We start from the raw sequence: 21,843 nt of genomic DNA on the forward strand, positions 1-21,843 counted from the left end.
GGTGCAATCTCGCCTCACTGCAACCTCCGCCTCCCAGTTCAAGCAATTCTCCTGCCTCAGCCTTCTGAGTAGCTGGGATTATAGGCACGTGCCACCACGCCCAGCTAACTTTTGTATTTTTAGTAGAGACGGGGTTTCACCATGTTGGTCAGGCTGGTCTCGAACTCTTGACCTCGTGATCCACCCACCTTGGCCTCCCGAAGTGCTGGGATTACAGGCATAAGCCACCACGCCTGGCCATCTTCTTCCTTTTTTTTTTGAGACGGAGTCTTGCTCTGTCGCCCAGGCTGGAGTGCAGTGGCGCGAGCTCGGCTCACTGCAACCTCCGCCTCCCGGGTTCATGCCATTCTTCTGCCTCAGCCTCCTGAACAGCTGGGACTACAGGCGCCCGCCACCATGCCCAGCTAATTTTTTGTATTTCTTTTTAGTAGAGATGGGGTTTCACTGTGTTAGCCAGGATGGTCTCGATCTCCTGATCTCGTGATCCACTCACCTCGGCCTCCCAAAGTTCTGGGATTACAGGCGTGAGCCACCGCGCCCGGCCTAGCTTCTTCCTTTTTAAAAAATGTTTATCTCGTTATTTAGAGGCTAGATTATGAGACTGGCTAATTTTTGTATTTTTTTTCTTGTAGAGACGGGGTCTTGCTATGTTGCCCAGGCTGATCTCAAACTCCTGGGCTCAAGCGATCCACCGGCCTCGCCCTCTCAAAGTGCTGGGACTACAAGCGTGAGCCACCGTGCCCGGCCAGCCTTTTCTAGCTCCTGTTGACTCCTGGTGTTCCTTGGCTTGTGATAACATCACTCCGATCTCTGCCTCATCATCTCTGGGTATCTTTCCTGTATGTCTCACCTCTCTCTTTTCTCTGACAAGTATTCGGATTTAGGGGCCATCCTAAATCTGATCTTGAGATCCTTGACTTAATGACATCTGGAAAGCCCCTGTTTCCAAAGAAGGTCGCGTTCCCAGGTACCAGGAGTTAGGACTTGAGGGTATATTTTGGGGTGATCCTATTCAATACGCCATATCATGCTTTAGCCTCAACTGGTGGCTCTTGCTGTTAAGAAGCAGTGACTGCCTGCTGGCACTAGAAAGCCAAGAAGTCCATCCACCGCCATTGGTGTGTGCAGGGGTTGGGGTGGCCCCAGCTCTATCTCAACCTCCACAACTCAGCCAGGAGCCAATGACCTTACGGAAAAGGAATAGACCCAGGCTACCTAGCTCTTGTGTGGCAGAGCAGAATGTGCACCTAGAACTGGGGGACCCCAGCTCATCCCAGTGCCTCCCATAACATTGTAGAATATTCTAGAGTGATCAGGGTGGCCAGAACAGGCATCATTTACTCTCATTTTCCAGGGGGAAATGGAAGTTCAGAGAGGTTCGCTGGATTGCACAAGGTCACACAGCGGTGTACAGGTTGGTCTTGGAGACAGAGCAAGGACCCTCCCTCCACACACCATGAGGGCTCCCCACATTGCCACTGCCTCTTCAGGGGAGCTGCCACTGGGGACTTCATTGACTGATTTTGTAACAAGCAGAAATATGTCCTGGAGGTGGCAGGAGACAATTTCAAAGCTTGGTGACGGTCTTCAGACTTGTCCTTGAAGAGCCTTCTAATGTGTGTCCCCAAAAATGCCACGATGCGAAAGATTTGCCTGAAAAACCAGCTGCCTTAATTAAATAATAATCGATTTTATTTTAGAGACAGGGTCTTTCTCTGTTGCCCAGGCCGGAGTGCAGTGGCACAATAATAGCTCACTGCAACCTCAACCTCCTGGGCTCAAGTGAGCCTTCTGCCTCAGCCTCTCAAGTAGCTGGGACTATAGATGTGCACAACCATGCACAGCAAATTTTTAAATTTTTTGTACAGGGCTGGTCTTGAACTCTTGGCCTCAAGCAAACCTCCTGCCTCAGCCTCCCAAAGTGCTGGGAGCCATTGCCCCCAGGCTTAATCTTTTTAAGGAAAAATCCAAATACATGTGGAATGTAGAAGCAGTAAACACTGTAAATGGGCAAGAAAGGACTCAACTTAATTCATTTAATGAGATACCATGTCATTACTTTCACACAGAAAAAAGCTACCAAACTTTACCTGCTTAGCAGGAGAGGGAGCTGGCATCTTTAATGACCAGTGGCTGCAATGTAGGCAAATAGGCAATTTTTGTTAAGCATTTTGACTGCAAAGGTCTGGGGAATCCCAGCTTGGAAATTGTCACCAGTGAATGATTTTCCATGGGTTCTCCAAGGGGTGACATAAGGCATACCTATAATAAAATAAAATAAAATAAAACAATAAAATAAAGTAAAATAAAATAAAATGAAATGAAATGTATATAGGCAGGGCACGGTGGCTCATGCCTGCAATCCCAGCACTTTGGGAGACCAGGGTGGGCAGATCACGAGGTCAAGAGATCGAGACCATCCTGGCCAATATGGTGAAACCCTATCTCTACTAAAAATAAAAAAATTTAGCTGAGCGTGCTGGCATGGGCCTGTAGTCCCAGCTACTCGGGAGGCTGAGGCAGGAGAATTGCTTGAACCTGGGAGACGGAGGTTGCAGTGAGCCAAGATCGCACCACTGCACCCCAGCCTGGGTGACAGAGCGAGACTCTGTCTCAAAAAAATAAAAATAAAGTAAAATAACATATATATATATACATATATTTATATAACATATATACATATATGCACATACATTTATATATTCATACACATTTATTGTGTTTTAAAAATTATAAAATGAGGTGTGGTGGTGCACGTCTGTAGCCCCAGTACTCAGGTACTCAGGAGGGAGGGAGGATCACTTGAGCCCAGGAGTTCCAGGCTGCAGTGAGCTAGGATCTCACCACTGCGCTCCAGTCTGGGGGTACATTGAGAACTTGCCTCTCTCTCTTTTTTTTTTTTTTTGTTGTTGTTTTGTTTTTGAGACAAGTCTCACTCTGTTGCCCAGACTGGAGTGCAGTGGTGCCATCTCAGCTCACTGCAACCTCCACCTCCCAGATTCAAGTGATTCCCCTGCCTCAGCCTCCTGAGTAGCTGGGTCTATAGGCGCGCCACCACACTCAGCTAAATTTTTGTGTTTTTAGTAGAGATAGGGTTTCACCATGTTGGCCAGGATGGTCTTGATCTCTTGACCTCGTGATCCCGCCCTTCTTGGCCTCCCAAAGTGCTGGGATTATAGGCATGAGCCACCATGCCCAGCCTGAAAAAATACCCCCTTAGCCTTAACATTCAGATAAACATTGTTAACGTTTTATTTCTATGTATTTAGATTTATTCTATGGACGGTTTATATTTTAATGGCTGATTACTATTCTATTCTATGGAATACCACAGTCATATAACCAGTCCCCTATTTGTCTATTCTTGGACATGTGTACCTCTGTTTTTTACTATAATAAGTAACCAGGCAATAAACATTCTTGTATAAATTTTATTTTATATCTGCATCAGATTAATTCAGGATGAATAACTAGAAATGTTATCGTTAAAATGATATCAGCAGCTGGGTGTGGTGGCTCATGCCTGTAATTCCAGTGCCTTGGGAGGCTGAGGTGGGACAGTCACTGGAGGTTGGGAGTTGAGACTAGCCTGGGCAAGATAGTGAGACCCCATCTCTATAAAACATAAAAAATTAGCTGAGTATGGTGGGGCCTGTGGTCTCAGGTACTCTGGAGGCTGAGGTGGGAGGATCATTTGAGCCCAGGAGTTTGAAGCTGCAGTGAGCTAAGGTTGTGCCACTGCACTCCAGCCTGGGTTACAGAGTGAGACCCCCAACTCCTAAAAAAAAAAAAAAAAAAAAAGTATGACTCTTCCAATGGTCCCTGATGCATATTTTCAAATTATCCTTTAGAACTATGATGCCAAGTCAACATCACATGAAAAGGCCCCAACCAACACCAGCTATTATAGTCATCTATCATCATGATGGGTGCAATTTGATAGACGAAGAAGAAACCATATTTTGCTGTGTTTTGGATTTCTTTGCTTCCTGGTGAAATTTGTATGCTTTTTCCTTCTCTTGGGCTTGTTGGCTATTTGAGTTTCTTTGGAGAAGAAGCTCAGTTTTCCTTTGCCCAGCTTCCTTGTGGAGCACCCTGACCCTGGAGGTTGACCTGTGGAAGGACCGCCACACTTGCTCCATTACATCCTTTGGGGACACCGTTGCCACCAGAATCCCAGGCTGGGAGGGGTCTGAATCTCTTCACCCAGAGCACGGTTCCCTTGTCCCTCCTGCAGAGAGTGAAGAACCTTGGCTTGGTGGAGTTTGCCAGCCTGGGGGACGACGGGGATGGCAGAGCCGAAGCCTTTAGCCTGGGGCTGCCACTTAGTGAGCAGGCAAGGACTGCAGGAGCCGGAGAGAAGGTGCATCAGGAGGTGAGGGTGTCCTAGGAACTGAATGTGAGATTTCAGAAAGAGGAAGGGCAGCTGGATGAGATGGATGGGGATTCGGTCACTTAGAGCTCAAGCTTGATGTGACCTGCGAGGGCAACTGTTGTGGAGATGTGAGTGATTAAGGACAAATTGAATGGTAACAAATCGGAGAAAATGGTATGAATCCAGGAACAAAGGCAAAAGAGAGCAGGTGTGTTCAGAATAGTCCCCTGCATTCCACAGAGTGTCCCTGCCTTCTTTGGGTCTCTCGGTGGCCCACCATGTCACTGACTTGGCGTCACCAGGCTCTGTCCCTCCACTGCCCCTTCTTCTTTGGCCTCCAGGGCACAGCTGCTGCTGCTTTTTTTTTTTGAGATGGAGTCTCATTCTATTGTCCAGACTGGAGTGCAGTGGTGCGACCTCAGCTCACTGCAACCTCTGCCTCCCAGGTTCAAGCGATTCTCCTGCCTCAGCCTCCGTAGTAGCTGGGACTACAGGTGCCCGCCACCATGCCCGGCTAATTTTTATATTTTTAGTAGAGATGGGGTTTCACCATGTTGGCCAGGATGGTCTCGAGCTCCTGTCCTCAGGTGATCCGCCTGCCTCGGACTCCCAAAGTGCTGGGATTACAGGCGTGAGCCACCGTGCCCAGCCTCCAGGACACAGCTTCTAAGGCACAGTTGGGATTATGGCTTTTTACTAAACTTAGTCAAGTCCAAACCCATTTCTAGGCTGGTTCACACCCATTTTCCTAGCTTCCCTCTGCTTTACTGTCTTCCCTCACCCCAAACACACTGAGCATTTTTACTCACCTCTGGGACCCCACACATGGTGTTCTCCTGCTCTGAAACCTTCCCCTTCCTCCTTTTTATTCCTCTAGCCCTTTACTGGGGCTAAAAGTAAAAGTCATTTTTCTTTTTTTCTTTTTTTTTTTAGAAACAGGGTCTTGCTCTGTTGCCCAGGCTGGAGTGCAGCGGCCCAATCATAGCTCAGCACAGTCCTGAATTCCTGGGCTCCAGTGATCCTCCCACCTCAGCCTCCCAAGTAGCTGAGACTACAGGGACACAGCACCATGCCTGACTAATTTTTTGTTGAGATGGGGTCTCATTATACTGCCCAGGCTGATCTCAAACTCCTGGGTTCAAGCAATCCTCCCCCCTTGGCCTCCCAAAGTGCTGAGATTACAGGCATGAGCTGCCACATCTGGCCTTTTTGTTTTGTTTTGTTTTGTCTGAGATAGGGTCTTTCTCTGTTACCCAAGCTGGAGTGCAGTGGTGCAATCATAGCTCACTGCAGCCTTGAGCTCCTGGGCTGAAGCAATTGTCCTGCCTCAACCTCTTGAGTATCTGGAACTGACTACAGGTGCATGTACCACACTGGGCTAATATTTAAAATTTTTTTGTAAAGACAGGATCTTGATATGTTGCCCAGGTTGGTCTTGAACTCCTGGCCTCAGCTAATCTTCCCACCTTGGCCTCCCAAAATGCTGGGATTACAGGTATGAGCCACCACACCTGGCCAAAAGCCATCTTTAGAATGTGCTTGAATTCTGTTATAATCTGAGTGACCTTGGAAATTATGTATCCTTAGAACCTTGATTCCTATGTAAAATAGAAATAGCGGCCGGGTGTTGTGGCTCACACCTGTAATCCCAGCACTTTAGGAGGCCAAGGCGGGTGGATCATGTGAGGTCAGGAGTTCAAGACCAGCCTGGCCAACATGGCAAAACCATGTCTCTACTAAAAATACAAAAAGTAGCCGGGTACGGTGGTGGGCACCTGTAATCCCAGCAACTTGGGAGGCTGAGGCAGGAGAATTGCTTGAACCTGGGAGATGGAGGTTGCAGTGAGCCGAGATCCTGCCACTGCACTCCAGCCTGGGCAACAGAGTGAGACTCCTTTAAAAAAAAAAAAAGAAAAGAAATAGCCGCATCCACCTTGCAGACTTGTGATGTTGTGATGTTTATATTTGGTAACGAAGAAAAAGCATGCTTTAGACTTTCCAGCATTCACTGACTCATTCACTGAGAAAGTCTAATTGAGCCTCTACCGGGCCAACTGAACAGGGCAGAAATGTTCTCTACCCTCACGGAGTTCACAGCCTACAAGGGCAAAGACATTCCTAGGCAGTTACAGAATCACTGAGTTCCAGTTAATATGTCCTGTGACAGGGCGAGTACAGGAATCTGATCCGTATCCAGTAAATGCCAGCTCTCCCCACCCCTGTTCATACCTCATGAGTCGTTACGGAGATGACCATAAACTTCCTTTATATGCTTTTTCATTGTTTGACTTGTGACAACAGACACATTCTACTTTTATAACTTAAAAATTCCAGTAAAATTTATGAGTAAACCCAAGAGACTCCTGTTTTTAAAAGAAGGAAAAAATGACAAGTGAAGTATCACCTCCTCCTGGAAGCCTCCCTTGATGACAGGCAGGAGAGTCCACCCTGCTGCATTGAGCCCTGCCCTGCCTTCATGCGGTTCTCTGCTGTCTCCTCGTTGTACTGAGGGTCTAGGAGCCCCCATGAGGGGCAGGGGGAACATCTGCCTTTGATCTTAGTGTTACCAGATGGCACCAGGCTCTTGGTGTCCCAAACAAAGAATTGGATATGACACATACAAATAGCAAAGCAAGCAGCAAAAGTTTGTTATGTATAGTATTACACTGTCAAAGAGAGGAGAGCGGACTGATCTCTGTGAGGTGAGATCAGCATCAGTTTGGTGTATTTTGCATCTTTTTTTTTTTTTTTTTTTGACAGAGGCTCACTCTGTCACCCAGGCTAGGGTGCAGTGGCATGATCTTGGATCACTGCAACCTCTGTCTCCTGGGTTCAGGCGATTCTCCTGCCCCAGCTGCCAAGGCGCCCGCCACCATACCTGGCTAATTTTTATATTTTTTGTAGAAACAAGGTTTCACCATGTTGGCCAGGCTGGCCTCGAACTCCTGACCTCAGGTGATCCTCCTGCCTTGGCCTCCCAAAGTGGTGGGATTACAGGTGTGAGCCACCATGCCTGACCACTTTGCGTCTTTTTATGTGTTTTTGTTTTTTTTTTCCTTCTCTTCCCGAGGCCGTCTAATCTTTAGCCAGCATCTGCGTTTTGATTGACAGGTGTGTCACTTAGTTACTTTGGCCTTTGTGTGCTTGTTCATAGCCTCCATCTCATAATCTTAAGTACAGGCATGATACGCAGTCCACGTAGGTGAGCTGTAATGAGCCGATTATCATACAGGGTTATGTTAAAGATACTTTTTCTCTCTAACGGGCATGCCTAGCCCTGAGGAGCTACCCCTTACTGGTTTGGTCTGGATCTTGCTGGCCATGGGATCTCCTTTTTATTTTTTTGAGATGGAGTCTCACTCCGTTGCTCAGGCTGGAATGCAGTGGCTCACGATCTCGGCTCACTGCAACCTCTGCCTCTTGGGTTCAAGCGATTCTCCTGCCTCAGCCTCCTGAGTAGCTGGGATTACAGGCACCCGCCACCACACCCAGCTAATTTTTGTATTTTTAGTAGAGATGGGGTTTCACCATGTTGGCCAGGCTGGTCTCAAACTCCTGACCTTAGGTGATTGAGGGCCTTCCAAAGTGCTGGGATTACAAGCATGAGCCACTGCGCCCGGCCAAGGGGAGCAGAGTTTTAAATGATAACTTGGTAGGTCGGGGCAGCCAGTGAGTCAGGAGTGCTGATTGGTCAGGGATGAAATCACAGGCAGTCGAAGCTGTCTTCTTGCACTGAATCAGTTCCTGGGTGGGGGCCACAAGATCAGCTGAGCCAGTTTATTGATCTGGGTGGTGCCAGCTGATCCATCAAGTGCAGAGTCTGCAAAATATCTCAAGCACTGATCTTAGGAGCAGTTTAGGGAGGGTCAAAAATCTTGTAGCCTCCAGCTGCATGGCTCCTAAACCATCATTTCTAATCTTGTGGCTAATGTTAGTCCTACCAAGGCAATCTAGTCCCCAGGCAAGAAGAAAGTCTGCTTTGGGAAAGGGCTGTTACCATCTTTGTTTCTTCCAAAGTTAGTTCAGCCTACTCCCAGGAAGGAACAAGGATAGCTTGGAGGTTAGAAGCAAGGTGGCGCCGGTTAAGTGAGATCTCTTTCACTGTCTCAGTCATAATTTTGCAAAGGTGGTTTCAGCTGGAGGGCTGAGTTTTCCTGTGGGTGCAAAAAGGCAGGGTGGCTGAGGATTGTGGTGGCCTCCGGGCGAGACACAGAGGAGGTTTCTAAGAGGTGATTGGGGGAGGTGACCTCAGAGACCAGGAGGCCAGAGGAGTCCCTCGCTCAAGTGAGGGAGGAAGCCTGTGGGAAGGAACACCCGCGTGAGCCTGTTTTGAACCCTGCCACCCTCACTTTGGTGCTGGCCTATCCTCTGCCATCCTCTCTGACCCTTGTACTCAGGACTCAGAGATGCCCCACCTCCACCTTGGCAGCCCCTGGAGCTCAGACCCTCCACTTCCATCAGGTTGAACTAGACAAAACTTAGCTCATAAACCAGAGGATTGGGCAAAACCACAAATGTCCACTGACTTCAAAACAAACATGTGGCCGGTGTGTGCCTCAAGCCTGTAGTCCCAGCACTTTGGGAGGCCGAGGTGGGAGAATCACTTGAGGCCAGAAGTTTGAGACTGGCCTGGGCAACATAGCAAGATTCCATCTCTAAAAAAACCAAAATTTTAAAATTAGTGGGGCATGGTGGCACACCCCTGTAGCCCCAACGATTTGGGAGGCCAAGGCAGGAGGATCGCTCCAGCCTAGGAGTTTGAGGCTGCAGTTACTCCAGCCTAGAAGTAGGATGGTGATATAGTTTGAATATTTATCCCTTCCCAGATCTCATGTTGAACTGTAATCCCCGGCCTAGGTAACACAGTGAGACCCAGTCTCAAAAAAAAAAAAAAGCCATCAAAACCCAAAAATCTCCCCCAAACACCAAGCAATCTTTTCCATCTTTTTCAAAAAATCTTTGGAATTTTAACTGGAAGTTAGAATTCCAAAAAATCTTCGGCATCATTTCCTTTGACCTGAACTGCATTGATCAATGATGTGATAGTGCTCTGTCTACCCCTCCACCCCGGCCTTCCGTCCTGGTCCAGCTCCTACCCTCTGCCTGTGACTGTGTATCTTTTTCATGACTCTGTGCAACTGGGGCCATCTGGGATGGCAGAGGGTGCCTCTGCTCTGGAGGACTGAACCGTCTCCTCTGCCAGGGGCCAAGGCTGGCCTTCCTGAGACAAGTGAGAAAAATGCAGCTCCCGGCATCTTGGAGATTGACAGATGGGACAAGAGGCCACACACCCTGTCCTTTCAAGGAAGTCCCTTATACATCATCCTGTAGAATTCCTAGTAACTCCTGGGCTGGTGGCACTTCTGTCACAAATTCTGTGCATATACAATCTGATTCATTTTATAGGCAGGATGAAGAAAGCCAGGGATTATATGTCCGTCTTACATAGGAGAATGGAATCCTACATGTACTGTCCCATGTTCTAAGTAGCACAGAGAAAATACAGTAGCCCCTCCAGTCCAGGGCCGAGATAATGCTTTTTTTTTTTTCTTTTTTGAGATGGAGTCTCGCTCTGTCACCCAGGCTGGAGTGCAATGGTGCCATCTCGGCTCACCACAACCTCTGCCTCCCTGGTTCAAGCGACCCTCCTGTCTCAGCCCCCCAAGTAGCTGGGATTACAGGCGCATGCTACCATGCCTGGCTAATTTTTGTATTTTTAGTAGAGACGGGGTTTCGCCATATTGGCCAGGCTGGTCTTGGACTCCTGACCTCAAGTGATCTGCCTGCCTCAGCCTCCCAAAGTGCTGGGATTATGGGCGTGAGTCACTGCGCCCAGCCTAGCTAATCATTTTTTTTTTTTTTTTTACAGTTGTAGTCTTTTGAGTGGGCCTGAACCAGGGTGCAGGAGGCACTCCATGGGCAGGCTACGAGGGCTGCAGGATGACCAGGTAGAGGTGGCAGTGTTCCAAGAAGGATGATGATAGCCTTTGAATATTTGTCCTCACCCAAATCTCATGTTGAGTTGTAGTCCCCAGTGTTGCAGGCGGGGCCTGGTGGGAGTTGTTTGGATCATGGGGGCAGATCCCTGTTGAATGGCTTGGACCATCCCCTTGGTGATGAGGGAGCTCTCATTCTGAATTCACACAAGATCTGGTCTTTTAGAAGTGTGTGGGCTTGGCGTGGTGGTTCATGCCTATAATCCCAGCACTTTGGGAGGCCGAGGCAAGCAGGTCACCTGAGGTCAGGAGTTTGAGACCAGCCTGACCAACGTGGAGAAACCCCATCTCTACTAAAAATACAAAATTAGCCAGGCATGGTGGTGCATGCCTGTAATCCCAGCTACTTGGGAGGCTGAAGCAGGAGAATCGCTTGAACCGGGGAGGCAGAGGTTGCGGGGAGCCAAGATCACGCCACTGCACTCCAGCCTGGGCAACAAGAGTGAAACTACGTCTAGAAAAAAAAGAAAAGAAAAAAAAGAAAAGAAAAAAAAGAAGTGTGTGGCATTGGCTGGGCTTGGTGGCTCACGCCTGTAATCCCAGCACTCTTGAGAGGCCAAGGCAGGCAGATCATTTGAGGTTAGGAGTTCAAGATCTGCCTGGCCATCACGGTGAAACTGTCTCTACTAAAAATACAAAAATTAGCCGGGTGCAGTGGTGGGTGCCTGTAATCCCAGCTACTCAGGAGGCTGAGTCAGGAGAATCACTTGAACCTGGGAGGCAGAGGTTGCAATGAGCTGAGATCGCGCCAATGCACTCCAGCCTGGGTGACAGGCTGTCTCAGAAAAAAAAAAAAAAAAAGAAAGAAAGAAAGAAATGTGTGGCACCTCCCCTACCCTCTTTGCCTCTCTCTTGCTCTTGCTTTTGCCATGTGACCAGCCTGCTCTCCCTTCACCTTCCGCCATGATTGGAAGCTTCCTGAGGCCTCCCTAGAAGCAAACACCAGCACCATCCTTCCTGTACAGCCTGCAGAACTGTGAGCTAATTAAACCTCTTTTCTTTATAAATGACCCAGGCTCAGGTATTTCTTTATAGCAATGCAAGAAAGGCCTAATAGAGGTGGCTAGCTCTTGTGTATGTAAATGCATCTGGAGAGAAAGGAGAGAGAGAATAGCCCGTGGAATGAGTGACTACCTGAGCTCTTCTGTTTTTCCTGGGTTGGTGGCAGCTGCAGGGTTAGAGGTCAAAGGGGTCTCTCAGATGTCAAGGATGAGGAAGAGAGACTTGTCAGACCAGATATGGTTTGGCTGTGTCCCCACCCAAATCTCATCTTGAATTGTAGCTCCCACAATTCCCATGTGTTGTGGTGTTGTGGGAGGGACCCAGTGGGAGATAATTGATTCATGGGAGCAGTTTCCCCCATACTGTTCTTGTGGTAATGAATAAGTAAGTCTCACGAGATCTGATGCTTTTATAAGGGGAAACCCCTTTCACTTGGTTCTCATTCTCTCTCTTGCCTGCTGCCAATGTAAGATGTGCCTTTCACCTTCCACCATGATTGTGAGGCCTCCCCAGCCACGTGGAACTGTGAGTCCATTAAACCATTTTTTCTGTATAAATTACCCAGTCTCTGGTATGTCTTCTTCTTCTTCTTCTTTTTTTTTTTTTTTGAGACAGAGTCTCACTCTGTCACCCAGGCTGGAGTGCAGTGGTGCAATCTCAGCTCACTGTAACCTCTGCCTCCCGGGTTCAAGTGATTCTCCTGCCTCAGCCTCCCAAGTAGCTGGGATTACAGGTGCCTGCCACAACACCCGGCTAATTTTTGTATTTTCAGTAGAGACGGGTTTCACAATGATGCCTAGGCTCATCTCGAACTCCTGACCTCAAGTGATCTGCCACCTCGGCATCCCAAAGTGCTAGGATTATAGGCATGAGCCACCACACCTGGCCTTAGGTATGTTTTTATCAGCAGTGTGAAAATGGACAAGTACAATGTGTAAGCCAGACAATATAAGGTCTGCAAAACGCAGAATGTGAGGAACAAAAGGAATGTGTATGGGGGCATTTGTGTGAGTACAACCTTCTGCTGGAATTGATGCCTGAGCACCTTGATAGATGAACATGTCCCAGTGTGGCTAGGGTGGAATGAGCAGGCAATACTGGACAGAGGCATATAAGTACAGTTCTCCACAGCCATACAGATGTGAAAACCCAGAGCCATACTACTAACAATTCAAGTTCTTTTTTTTTTTTGTTTTTTTAGACAGTGTCTCACTCTTTCACCAGGCTGGAGTGCAGTGTCATGATCTCAGCTCACTGCAACCTCCACCTCCTGGGTTCAAGCGATTCTCGTGCCCTAGCCTCCCAAGTAGCTAGGATTACAGGTGTACACCACCACACCTGGCTAATTTTTTTGTATTTTTAATAGAGATGGGGTTTCACTATGTTGGCCAAACTGGTCTCAAACTCCTGACCTCAAGTGATCCGCCTGCCTCGGCCTCCCAAAGTGTTGGGATTATAGGCGGGAGCCACCTCACCTGGCCCTAAAAATTCAAGTTACAAATCACAGTCAAGACTCAGAAAATTATGTAGTGACACCTTGCCCACTAGCCAAATGGTTATATTCCACAGAAGACACAAGGGTCTATAACAGGAGTCCCCAACCCCCTGGCCCCAGACCAGAACTGGTCCGTGGCCTGTTAGGAACTGGGACACATGGCAAGAAGTGAGTAGCAGGCCAGCGAAGCTGAGCTCTGCCTCTTGTCGGATCAGCAGCAGCATGAGATTCTTCCAGGAGTACGAACCCTGTTGTGAACTGTGCGTGCAAGGGATCTAGGCTGCACCCTCCTTATGAGAATCTAATGGTAAATGTAATGTGCTTGAATCATCCCCAAACCATCCCCACAATAACCAACAGCTCAAGTCCTTGGGAAAATTGACTTACATGAAATCGGTCCCTGATGCCAAAAAGGTTGGGGACTACTAGTCTACAACATCAAAAAATTTCTTCAAATCTACAGGTTGACATGAACATTCCTATGCCCACGAAAGGGAAACTTGAGCTTCAATATCATGGGCTGACCAGGTGTCTTCCAGCCCAGATGTGTCAGAATTGACTGTCACCGAACGTAAGGAGACAGTCATAAATCATAGGAATTTCTCTGGTTTCTCTCAAATCACAGGCTCAACAGTAAACACCAGTATTGGAGGTAATAAAACTCATGCATCCAAATCCACTTCAAGTGACCCGTTTACAACCTTTAGTGGCTATGGGGAGTCAGTCATATTTACCACCGGCTCAACTGCAACACCACACTTCCTTGACAGCTCCACAAACTCGGGCAGCAGTGAGGAATCAACACTACCCCACAGCAACACAGAAGCAATGAGAATAACACTCTCAACCGCCCAATCCAAAACCTCAGTTCTAGCTGGAAAACCTACAGTCTCACGCATCAGTTCAGGCTCAATGGAAACAACAGCGTTACCCGGCAGTACCACAACAGCAGGCCTGAGTGAGAAATCTACCACCTTCTACAGTAGCCCCAGATCACCAGTCACAACACTCTCACCTGCCAGCACGACAAGCTCAGGCGTCAGTGAAGAATCCACCACCTCCCACAGCCGACCACACACAGGCTCAACGCACACAACAGCGTTCCCTGGCAGTACCACCATGCCAGGCCTCAGTCAGGAATCTACAGCCTCCCGCAGCAGCCCAGGCTCCACAGACACAACACTGTCCCCTGGCAGTACGACAGCACCATCCCTTGGTCCAGAGTCTACTACCATCCACAGCAGCCCAGGCTCCACTGGAACAACACTCTTACCTGACAACACCACAACCTCAGGCCTCCTTGAAGCATCTACGCCCGTCCACAGCAGCACTGGATTGCCACACACGACACTGTCCCCTGCCGGCTCTACAACCCGTCAGGGAGAATCTACCACTTTCCAGAGCTGGCCAAGCTCAAATGACACTGCGCCTGCACCTCCTAGTACCACATCAGCCTTTGTTGAACTATCTACAACCTACCATAGCAGCCCGAGCTCAACTCCAACAACACAGCTTTCTGCCAGCTCCACAATCTTGGGCCGTAGTGAGGAATCGACAACAGTCCACAGCAGCCCAGTTGCAACTGCAACAACACCTTCATCTGCCCGCTCCACAACCTCAACCTCAGGCCTTACTGAAGAATCTACAACCTACCACAGCAGCCCGGGCTCAACTCAAACAATGCACTTCCCTGAAAGCTCCACAAATTCAGGCCATAGTGAAGAATCAACAAATTCCCACAGCAGCACAACACACACAATATCTTCACCCCCTGGCACCACACCTGGCCCTGTTGAAGAGTCTACAAGCTACCACAGCAGCCCGGGCTCAACTGCAACAACACGCTTCCCCGACAGCTCCACAACCTCAGGCCGTAGTGAGGAATCAACAGCATACCACAGCAGCCCAGACGCAACGGGAACAACAGTCTTACCTGCCCGCTCCACAACCTCAGTTCTTGTTGGAGAATCTACGACCTCACCCATCAGTTCAGGCTCCACGGAAACAACAGCCTCACCCGGCAGTACCACAACGCCAGGCCTCAGTGAGAAATCTACCACTTTCTACAGTAGCCCCAGATCACCAGACACAACACTCTCACCTGCCAGCACGACAAGCTCAGGCGTCAGTGAAGAATCCACCACCTCCCACGGCCGACCAGGCTCAACGCACACAACAGCATTCCCTGACAGCACCGCCACGCCAGGCCTCAGTCGGGAGTCTACAACTTCCCACAGCAGCCCAGGCTCAACGGATACAACACTGTTACCTGCCAGCACCACCACCTCAGGTCCCGGTCGGGAATCGACAACTTCCCACAGCAGCCCAGGTTCAACTGACACTGCACTGTCCCCTGGCAGTACCACAACCTTATCCTCTGGTCAAGAATCTACAACCTTCCACAGCAGCCCAGGCTCCACTCACACAACACTCTTCTTTGACAGCACCACAAGCTCAGGCATCGTTGAAGCATCTACACGCGTCCACAGCAGCACTGGCTCACCACACACAACACTGTCCCCTGCCAGCTCCACAAGCCCTGGCCTTCAGGGAGAATCTACCGCCTTCCAGACCCACCCAGCCTCAACTCACACAACGCCTTCACCTCCTAGCACCACAGCAGCCCCTGTTGAGGAATCTACAACCTACCACCACAGCCCAGGCTCGACTCCAACAACACACTTCCCTGCCAGCTCCACAACTTCGGGACACAGTGAGAAATCAACAACATTCCACGGCAGCCCAGATGCAAGTGGAACAACACCCTCACCTGCCCACTCCACAACCTCAGGTCGTGGAGAATCTACAACCTCACCCATCAGTCCAGGCTCAACTGAAATAACAACGTTATCTGGCAGCACCACAACACCAGGCCTCAGTGAGGCGTCTACCACCTTCTACAGCAGCCCCAGATCACCAACCACAACGCTCCCACCTGCCAGCATGACAAGCCTAGGCGTCAGTGAAGAGTCCACCACCTCCCGTAGCCAACCAGGTTCAACTCACTCAACAGTGTCACCTGCCAGCAGCACCACGCCAGGCCCCAGTGAGGAATCTACCACCGTCTACAGCAGCAGCCCAGGCTCAACTGAAACCACAGTGTTCCCTCGCAGCACCACAACCTCAGTTCGTGGTGAGGAACCTACAACCTTCCACAGCCAGCAGGCCGCAACTCACACAACGCTGTTCACTGAGGACACCACCACCTCGGGCCTCACTGAAGAATCTACAGCCTTCCCCAGCAGCCCAGTCTCCACCCGAACAGGGTTGCCTGTCACCCTCACAACCACAGACCTCGGTGAGGAATCAACAACCTTCCCCAGCAGCTCAGGCTCAACTGGAACAACACTCTCACCTGCCCGCTCCACCACCTCAGGCCTTGTTGGAGAATCTACACCCTCAACCCTCAGTCCAAGCTCAACCGAAACAACAACTTTACCCGGCAGTCCCACAACACCAAGCCTCGGTGAGAAATCAACCGCCTTCTACACCAGCCCCAGATCACCAGATGCAACACTCTCACCTGCGACCACAACAAGCTCAGGCGTCAGTGAAGAATCCGGCACATCCCATAGTCAACCGGGCTCAACGCACACGACAGCGTTCCCTGACAGCACCACCACGTCAGGCCTCAGTCAGGAACCTACAACTTCCCACAGCAGCCAAGGCTCAACAGAGGCAACGCTGTCCCCTGGCAGTACCACGGCCTCATCCCTTGGTCCACAGTCTACAACCTTGCACAGCAGCCCAGGCGCCACTGAAACCACACTCTTACCTGACGACACCACAACCTCAGGCCTCGTGGAGGCATCTACACCCATCCACAGCAGCACTGGCTCGCTACACACAACACTGACCCCTGCCAGCTCCACAAGCGCTGGCCTTCAGGAAGAATCTGCCACTTTCCAGAGCTGGCCAAGCTCAAGTGACACAACACCTTCACCTCCTAGCACCACACCAGCCCCTGTTGAAGTATCCACAACCTACCACAGCCGCCCGAGCTCAACTCCAACAACACAGTTTTCTGCCAGCTCCACAACCTTGGGCCGTAGTGAGGAATCAACAACAGTCCACAGCAGCCCAGGTGCAACTGGAACAACACGCTTCCCTACCCGCTCCGCGACCTCAGTTCTTGTTGGAGAACCTACAACCTCACCCATCAGTTCAGGCTCAATGGAAACAACAGCGTTACCCGGCAGTACCACAACAGCAGGCCTGAGTGAGAAATCTACCACCTTCTACAGTAGCCCCAGATCACCAGTCACAACACTCTCACCTGCCAGCACGACAAGCTCAGGCGTCAGTGAAGAATCCACCACCTCCCACAGCCGACCACACACAGGCTCAACGCACACAACAGCGTTCCCTGGCAGTACCACCATGCCAGGCCTCAGTCAGGAATCTACAGCTTCCCGCAGCAGCCCAGGCTCCACAGACACAACACTGTCCCCTGGCAGTACCACAGCATCATCCCTTGGTCCAGAGTCTACTACCATCCACAGCAGCCCAGGCTCCACTGGAACATCACTCTTACCTGACAACACCACAACCTCAGGCCTCCTTGAAGCATCTACGCCCGTCCACAGCAGCACTGGATCGCCACACACAACACTGTCCCCTGCCGGTTCTACAACCCGTCAGGGAGAATCTACCACTTTCCAGAGCTGGCCAAGCTCAAATGACACTGCGCCTGCACCTCCTAGTACCACATCAGCCTTTGTTGAACTATCTACAACCTACCATAGCAGCCCGAGCTCAACTCCAACAACACAGCTTTCTGCCAGCTCCACAATCTTGGGCCGTAGTGAGGAATCGACAACAGTCCACAGCAGCCCAGTTGCAACTGCAACAACACCTTCATCTGCCCGCTCCACAACCTCAACCTCAGGCCTTACTGAAGAATCTACAACCTACCACAGCAGCCCGGGCTCAACTCAAACAATGCACTTCCCTGAAAGCTCCACAACTTCAGGCCTAGTGAAGAATCAACAACTTCCCACAGCAGCACAACACACACAATATCTTCACCTCCTGGCACCACACCTGGCCCTGTTGAAGAGTCTACAAGCTACCACAGCAGCCCGGGCTCAACTGCAACAACACGCTTCCCCGACAGCTCCACAACCTCAGGCCGTAGTGAGGAATCAACAGCATACCACAGCAGCCCAGACGCAACGGGAACAACAGTCTCATCTGCCCGCTCCACAACCTCAGTTCTTGTTGGAGAATCTACGACCTCACCCATCAGTTCAGGCTCCACGGAAACAACAGCCTCACCCGGCAGTACCACAACGCCAGGCCTCAGTGAGAAATCTACCACTTTCTACAGTAGCCCCAGATCACCAGACACAACACTCTCACCTGCCAGCACGACAAGCTCAGGCGTCAGTGAAGAATCCACCACCTCCCACAGCCGAAAAGGCTCAACGCACACAACAGCATTCCCTGACAGCACCGCCACGCCAGGCCTCAGTCGGGAGTCTACAACTTCCCGCAGCAGCCCAGGCTCAACGGATACAACACTGTTACCTGCCAGCACCACCACCTCAGGTCCCGGTCGGGAATCGACAACATCCCACAGCAGCCCAGGTTCAACTGACACTGCACTGTCCCCTGGCAGTACCACAACCTTATCCTCTGGTCAAGAATCTACAACCTTCCACAGCAGCCCAGGCTCCACTCACACAACACTCTTCTTTGACAGCACCACAAGCTCAGGCATCGTTGAAGCATCTACACGCGTCCACAGCAGCACTGGCTCACCACACACAACACTGTCCCCTGCCAGCTCCACAAGCCCTGGCCTTCAGGGAGAATCTACCGCCTTCCAGACCCACCCAGCCTCAACTCACACAACGCCTTCACCTCCTAGCACCACAGCAGCCCCTGTTGAGGAATCTACAACCTACCACCACAGCCCAGGCTCGACTCCAACGACACACTTCCCTGCCAGCTCCACAACTTCGGGACACAGTGAGAAATCAACAACATTCCACGGCAGCCCAGATGCAAGTGGAACAACACCCTCACCTGCCCACTCCACAACCTCAGGTCGTGGAGAATCTACAACCTCACCCATCAGTCCAGGCTCAACTGAAATAACAACGTTATCTGGCAGCACCACAACACCAGGCCTCAGTGAGGCGTCTACCACCTTCTACAGCAGCCCCAGATCACCAACCACAACACTCCCACCTGCCAGCATGACAAGCCTAGGCGTCAGTGAAGAGTCCACCACCTCCCGTAGCCAACCAGGTTCAACTCACTCAACAGTGTCACCTGCCAGCAGCACCACGCCAGGCCCCAGTGAGGAATCTACCACCGTCTACAGCAGCAGCCCAGGCTCAACTGAAACCACAGTGTTCCCTCGCAGCACCACAACCTCAGTTCGTGGTGAGGAACCTACAACCTTCCACAGCCAGCAGGCCGCAACTCACACAACGCTGTTCACTGAGGACACCACCACCTCGGGCCTCACTGAAGAATCTACAGCCTTCCCCAGCAGCCCAGTCTCCACCCGAACAGGGTTGCCTGTCACCCTCACAACCACAGACCTCGGTGAGGAATCAACAACCTTCCCCAGCAGCTCAGGCTCAACTGGAACAACACTCTCACCTGCCCGCTCCACCACCTCAGGCCTTGTTGGAGAATCTACACCCTCAACCCTCAGTCCAAGCTCAACCGAAACAACAACTTTACCCGGCAGTCCCACAACACCAAGCCTCGGTGAGAAATCAACCGCCTTCTACACCAGCCCCAGATCACCAGATGCAACACTCTCACCTGCGACCACAACAAGCTCAGGCGTCAGTGAAGAATCCGGCACATCCCATAGTCAACCGGGCTCAACGCACACGACAGCGTTCCCTGACAGCACCACCACGTCAGGCCTCAGTCAGGAACCTACAACTTCCCACAGCAGCCAAGGCTCAACAGAGGCAACGCTGTCCCCTGGCAGTACCACGGCCTCATCCCTTGGTCCACAGTCTACAACCTTGCACAGCAGCCCAGGCGCCACTGAAACCACACTCTTACCTGACGACACCACAACCTCAGGCCTCGTGGAGGCATCTACACCCATCCACAGCAGCACTGGCTCGCTACACACAACACTGACCCCTGCCAGCTCCACAAGCGCTGGCCTTCAGGAAGAATCTGCCACTTTCCAGAGCTGGCCAAGCTCAAGTGACACAACACCTTCACCTCCTAGCACCACACCAGCCCCTGTTGAAGTATCCACAACCTACCACAGCCGCCCGAGCTCAACTCCAACAACACAGTTTTCTGCCAGCTCCACAACCTTGGGCCGTAGTGAGGAATCAACAACAGTCCACAGCAGCCCAGGTGCAACTGGAACAACACGCTTCCCTACCCGCTCCGCGACCTCAGTTCTTGTTGGAGAACCTACAACCTCACCCATCAGTTCAGGCTCAATGGAAACAACAGCGTTACCCGGCAGTACCACAACAGCAGGCCTGAGTGAGAAATCTACCACCTTCTACAGTAGCCCCAGATCACCAGTCACAACACTCTCACCTGCCAGCACGACAAGCTCAGGCGTCAGTGAAGAATCCACCACCTCCCACAGCCGACCACACACAGGCTCAACGCACACAACAGCGTTCCCTGGCAGTACCACCATGCCAGGCCTCAGTCAGGAATCTACAGCTTCCCGCAGCAGCCCAGGCTCCACAGACACAACACTGTCCCCTGGCAGTACCACAGCATCATCCCTTGGTCCAGAGTCTACTACCATCCACAGCAGCCCAGGCTCCACTGGAACATCACTCTTACCTGACAACACCACAACCTCAGGCCTCCTTGAAGCATCTACGCCCGTCCACAGCAGCACTGGATCGCCACACACAACACTGTCCCCTGCCGGTTCTACAACCCGTCAGGGAGAATCTACCACTTTCCAGAGCTGGCCAAGCTCAAATGACACTGCGCCTGCACCTCCTAGTACCACATCAGCCTTTGTTGAACTATCTACAACCTACCATAGCAGCCCGAGCTCAACTCCAACAACACAGCTTTCTGCCAGCTCCACAATCTTGGGCCGTAGTGAGGAATCGACAACAGTCCACAGCAGCCCAGTTGCAACTGCAACAACACCTTCATCTGCCCGCTCCACAACCTCAACCTCAGGCCTTACTGAAGAATCTACAACCTACCACAGCAGCCCGGGCTCAACTCAAACAATGCACTTCCCTGAAAGCTCCACAACTTCAGGCCGTAGTGAAGAATCAACAACTTCCCACAGCAGCACAACACACACAATATCTTCACCTCCTGGCACCACACCTGGCCCTGTTGAAGAGTCTACAAGCTACCACAGCAGCCCGGGCTCAACTGCAACAACACGCTTCCCCGACAGCTCCACAACCTCAGGCCGTAGTGAGGAATCAACAGCATACCACAGCAGCCCAGACGCAACGGGAACAACAGTCTCATCTGCCCGCTCCACAACCTCAGTTCTTGTTGGAGAATCTACGACCTCACCCATCAGTTCAGGCTCCACGGAAACAACAGCCTCACCCGGCAGTACCACAACGCCAGGCCTCAGTGAGAAATCTACCACTTTCTACAGTAGCCCCAGATCACCAGACACAACACTCTCACCTGCCAGCACGACAAGCTCAGGCGTCAGTGAAGAATCCACCACCTCCCACAGCCGAAAAGGCTCAACGCACACAACAGCATTCCCTGACAGCACCGCCACGCCAGGCCTCAGTCGGGAGTCTACAACTTCCCGCAGCAGCCCAGGCTCAACGGATACAACACTGTTACCTGCCAGCACCACCACCTCAGGTCCCGGTCGGGAATCGACAACATCCCACAGCAGCCCAGGTTCAACTGACACTGCACTGTCCCCTGGCAGTACCACAACCTTATCCTCTGGTCAAGAATCTACAACCTTCCACAGCAGCCCAGGCTCCACTCACACAACACTCTTCTTTGACAGCACCACAAGC

The 21,843-nt window shown here is 51.0% G+C and overlaps 1 protein-coding gene across 1 annotated transcript; it reads left to right on the plus strand.

Annotated features, from left to right (window-relative positions):
* The first annotated feature begins 15,811 nt into the window (after window positions 1-15,811).
* Window positions 15,812-21,728, plus strand: LOC105737677 (mucin-12-like). Its single transcript, XM_030795592.1, is given in 5 exon segments — window positions 15,812-16,134; window positions 16,245-16,334; window positions 17,152-17,840; window positions 17,843-20,427; window positions 21,582-21,728. Coding segments are annotated over 5 exon segments (3,834 nt in total).
* Window positions 21,729-21,843: the final 115 nt, after the last annotated feature.

Source organism: Nomascus leucogenys, chromosome 17, assembly GCF_006542625.1.
Source record: "Nomascus leucogenys isolate Asia chromosome 17, Asia_NLE_v1, whole genome shotgun sequence".
In the NCBI taxonomy this organism is placed as follows: Eukaryota; Metazoa; Chordata; class Mammalia; order Primates; family Hylobatidae; genus Nomascus; species Nomascus leucogenys.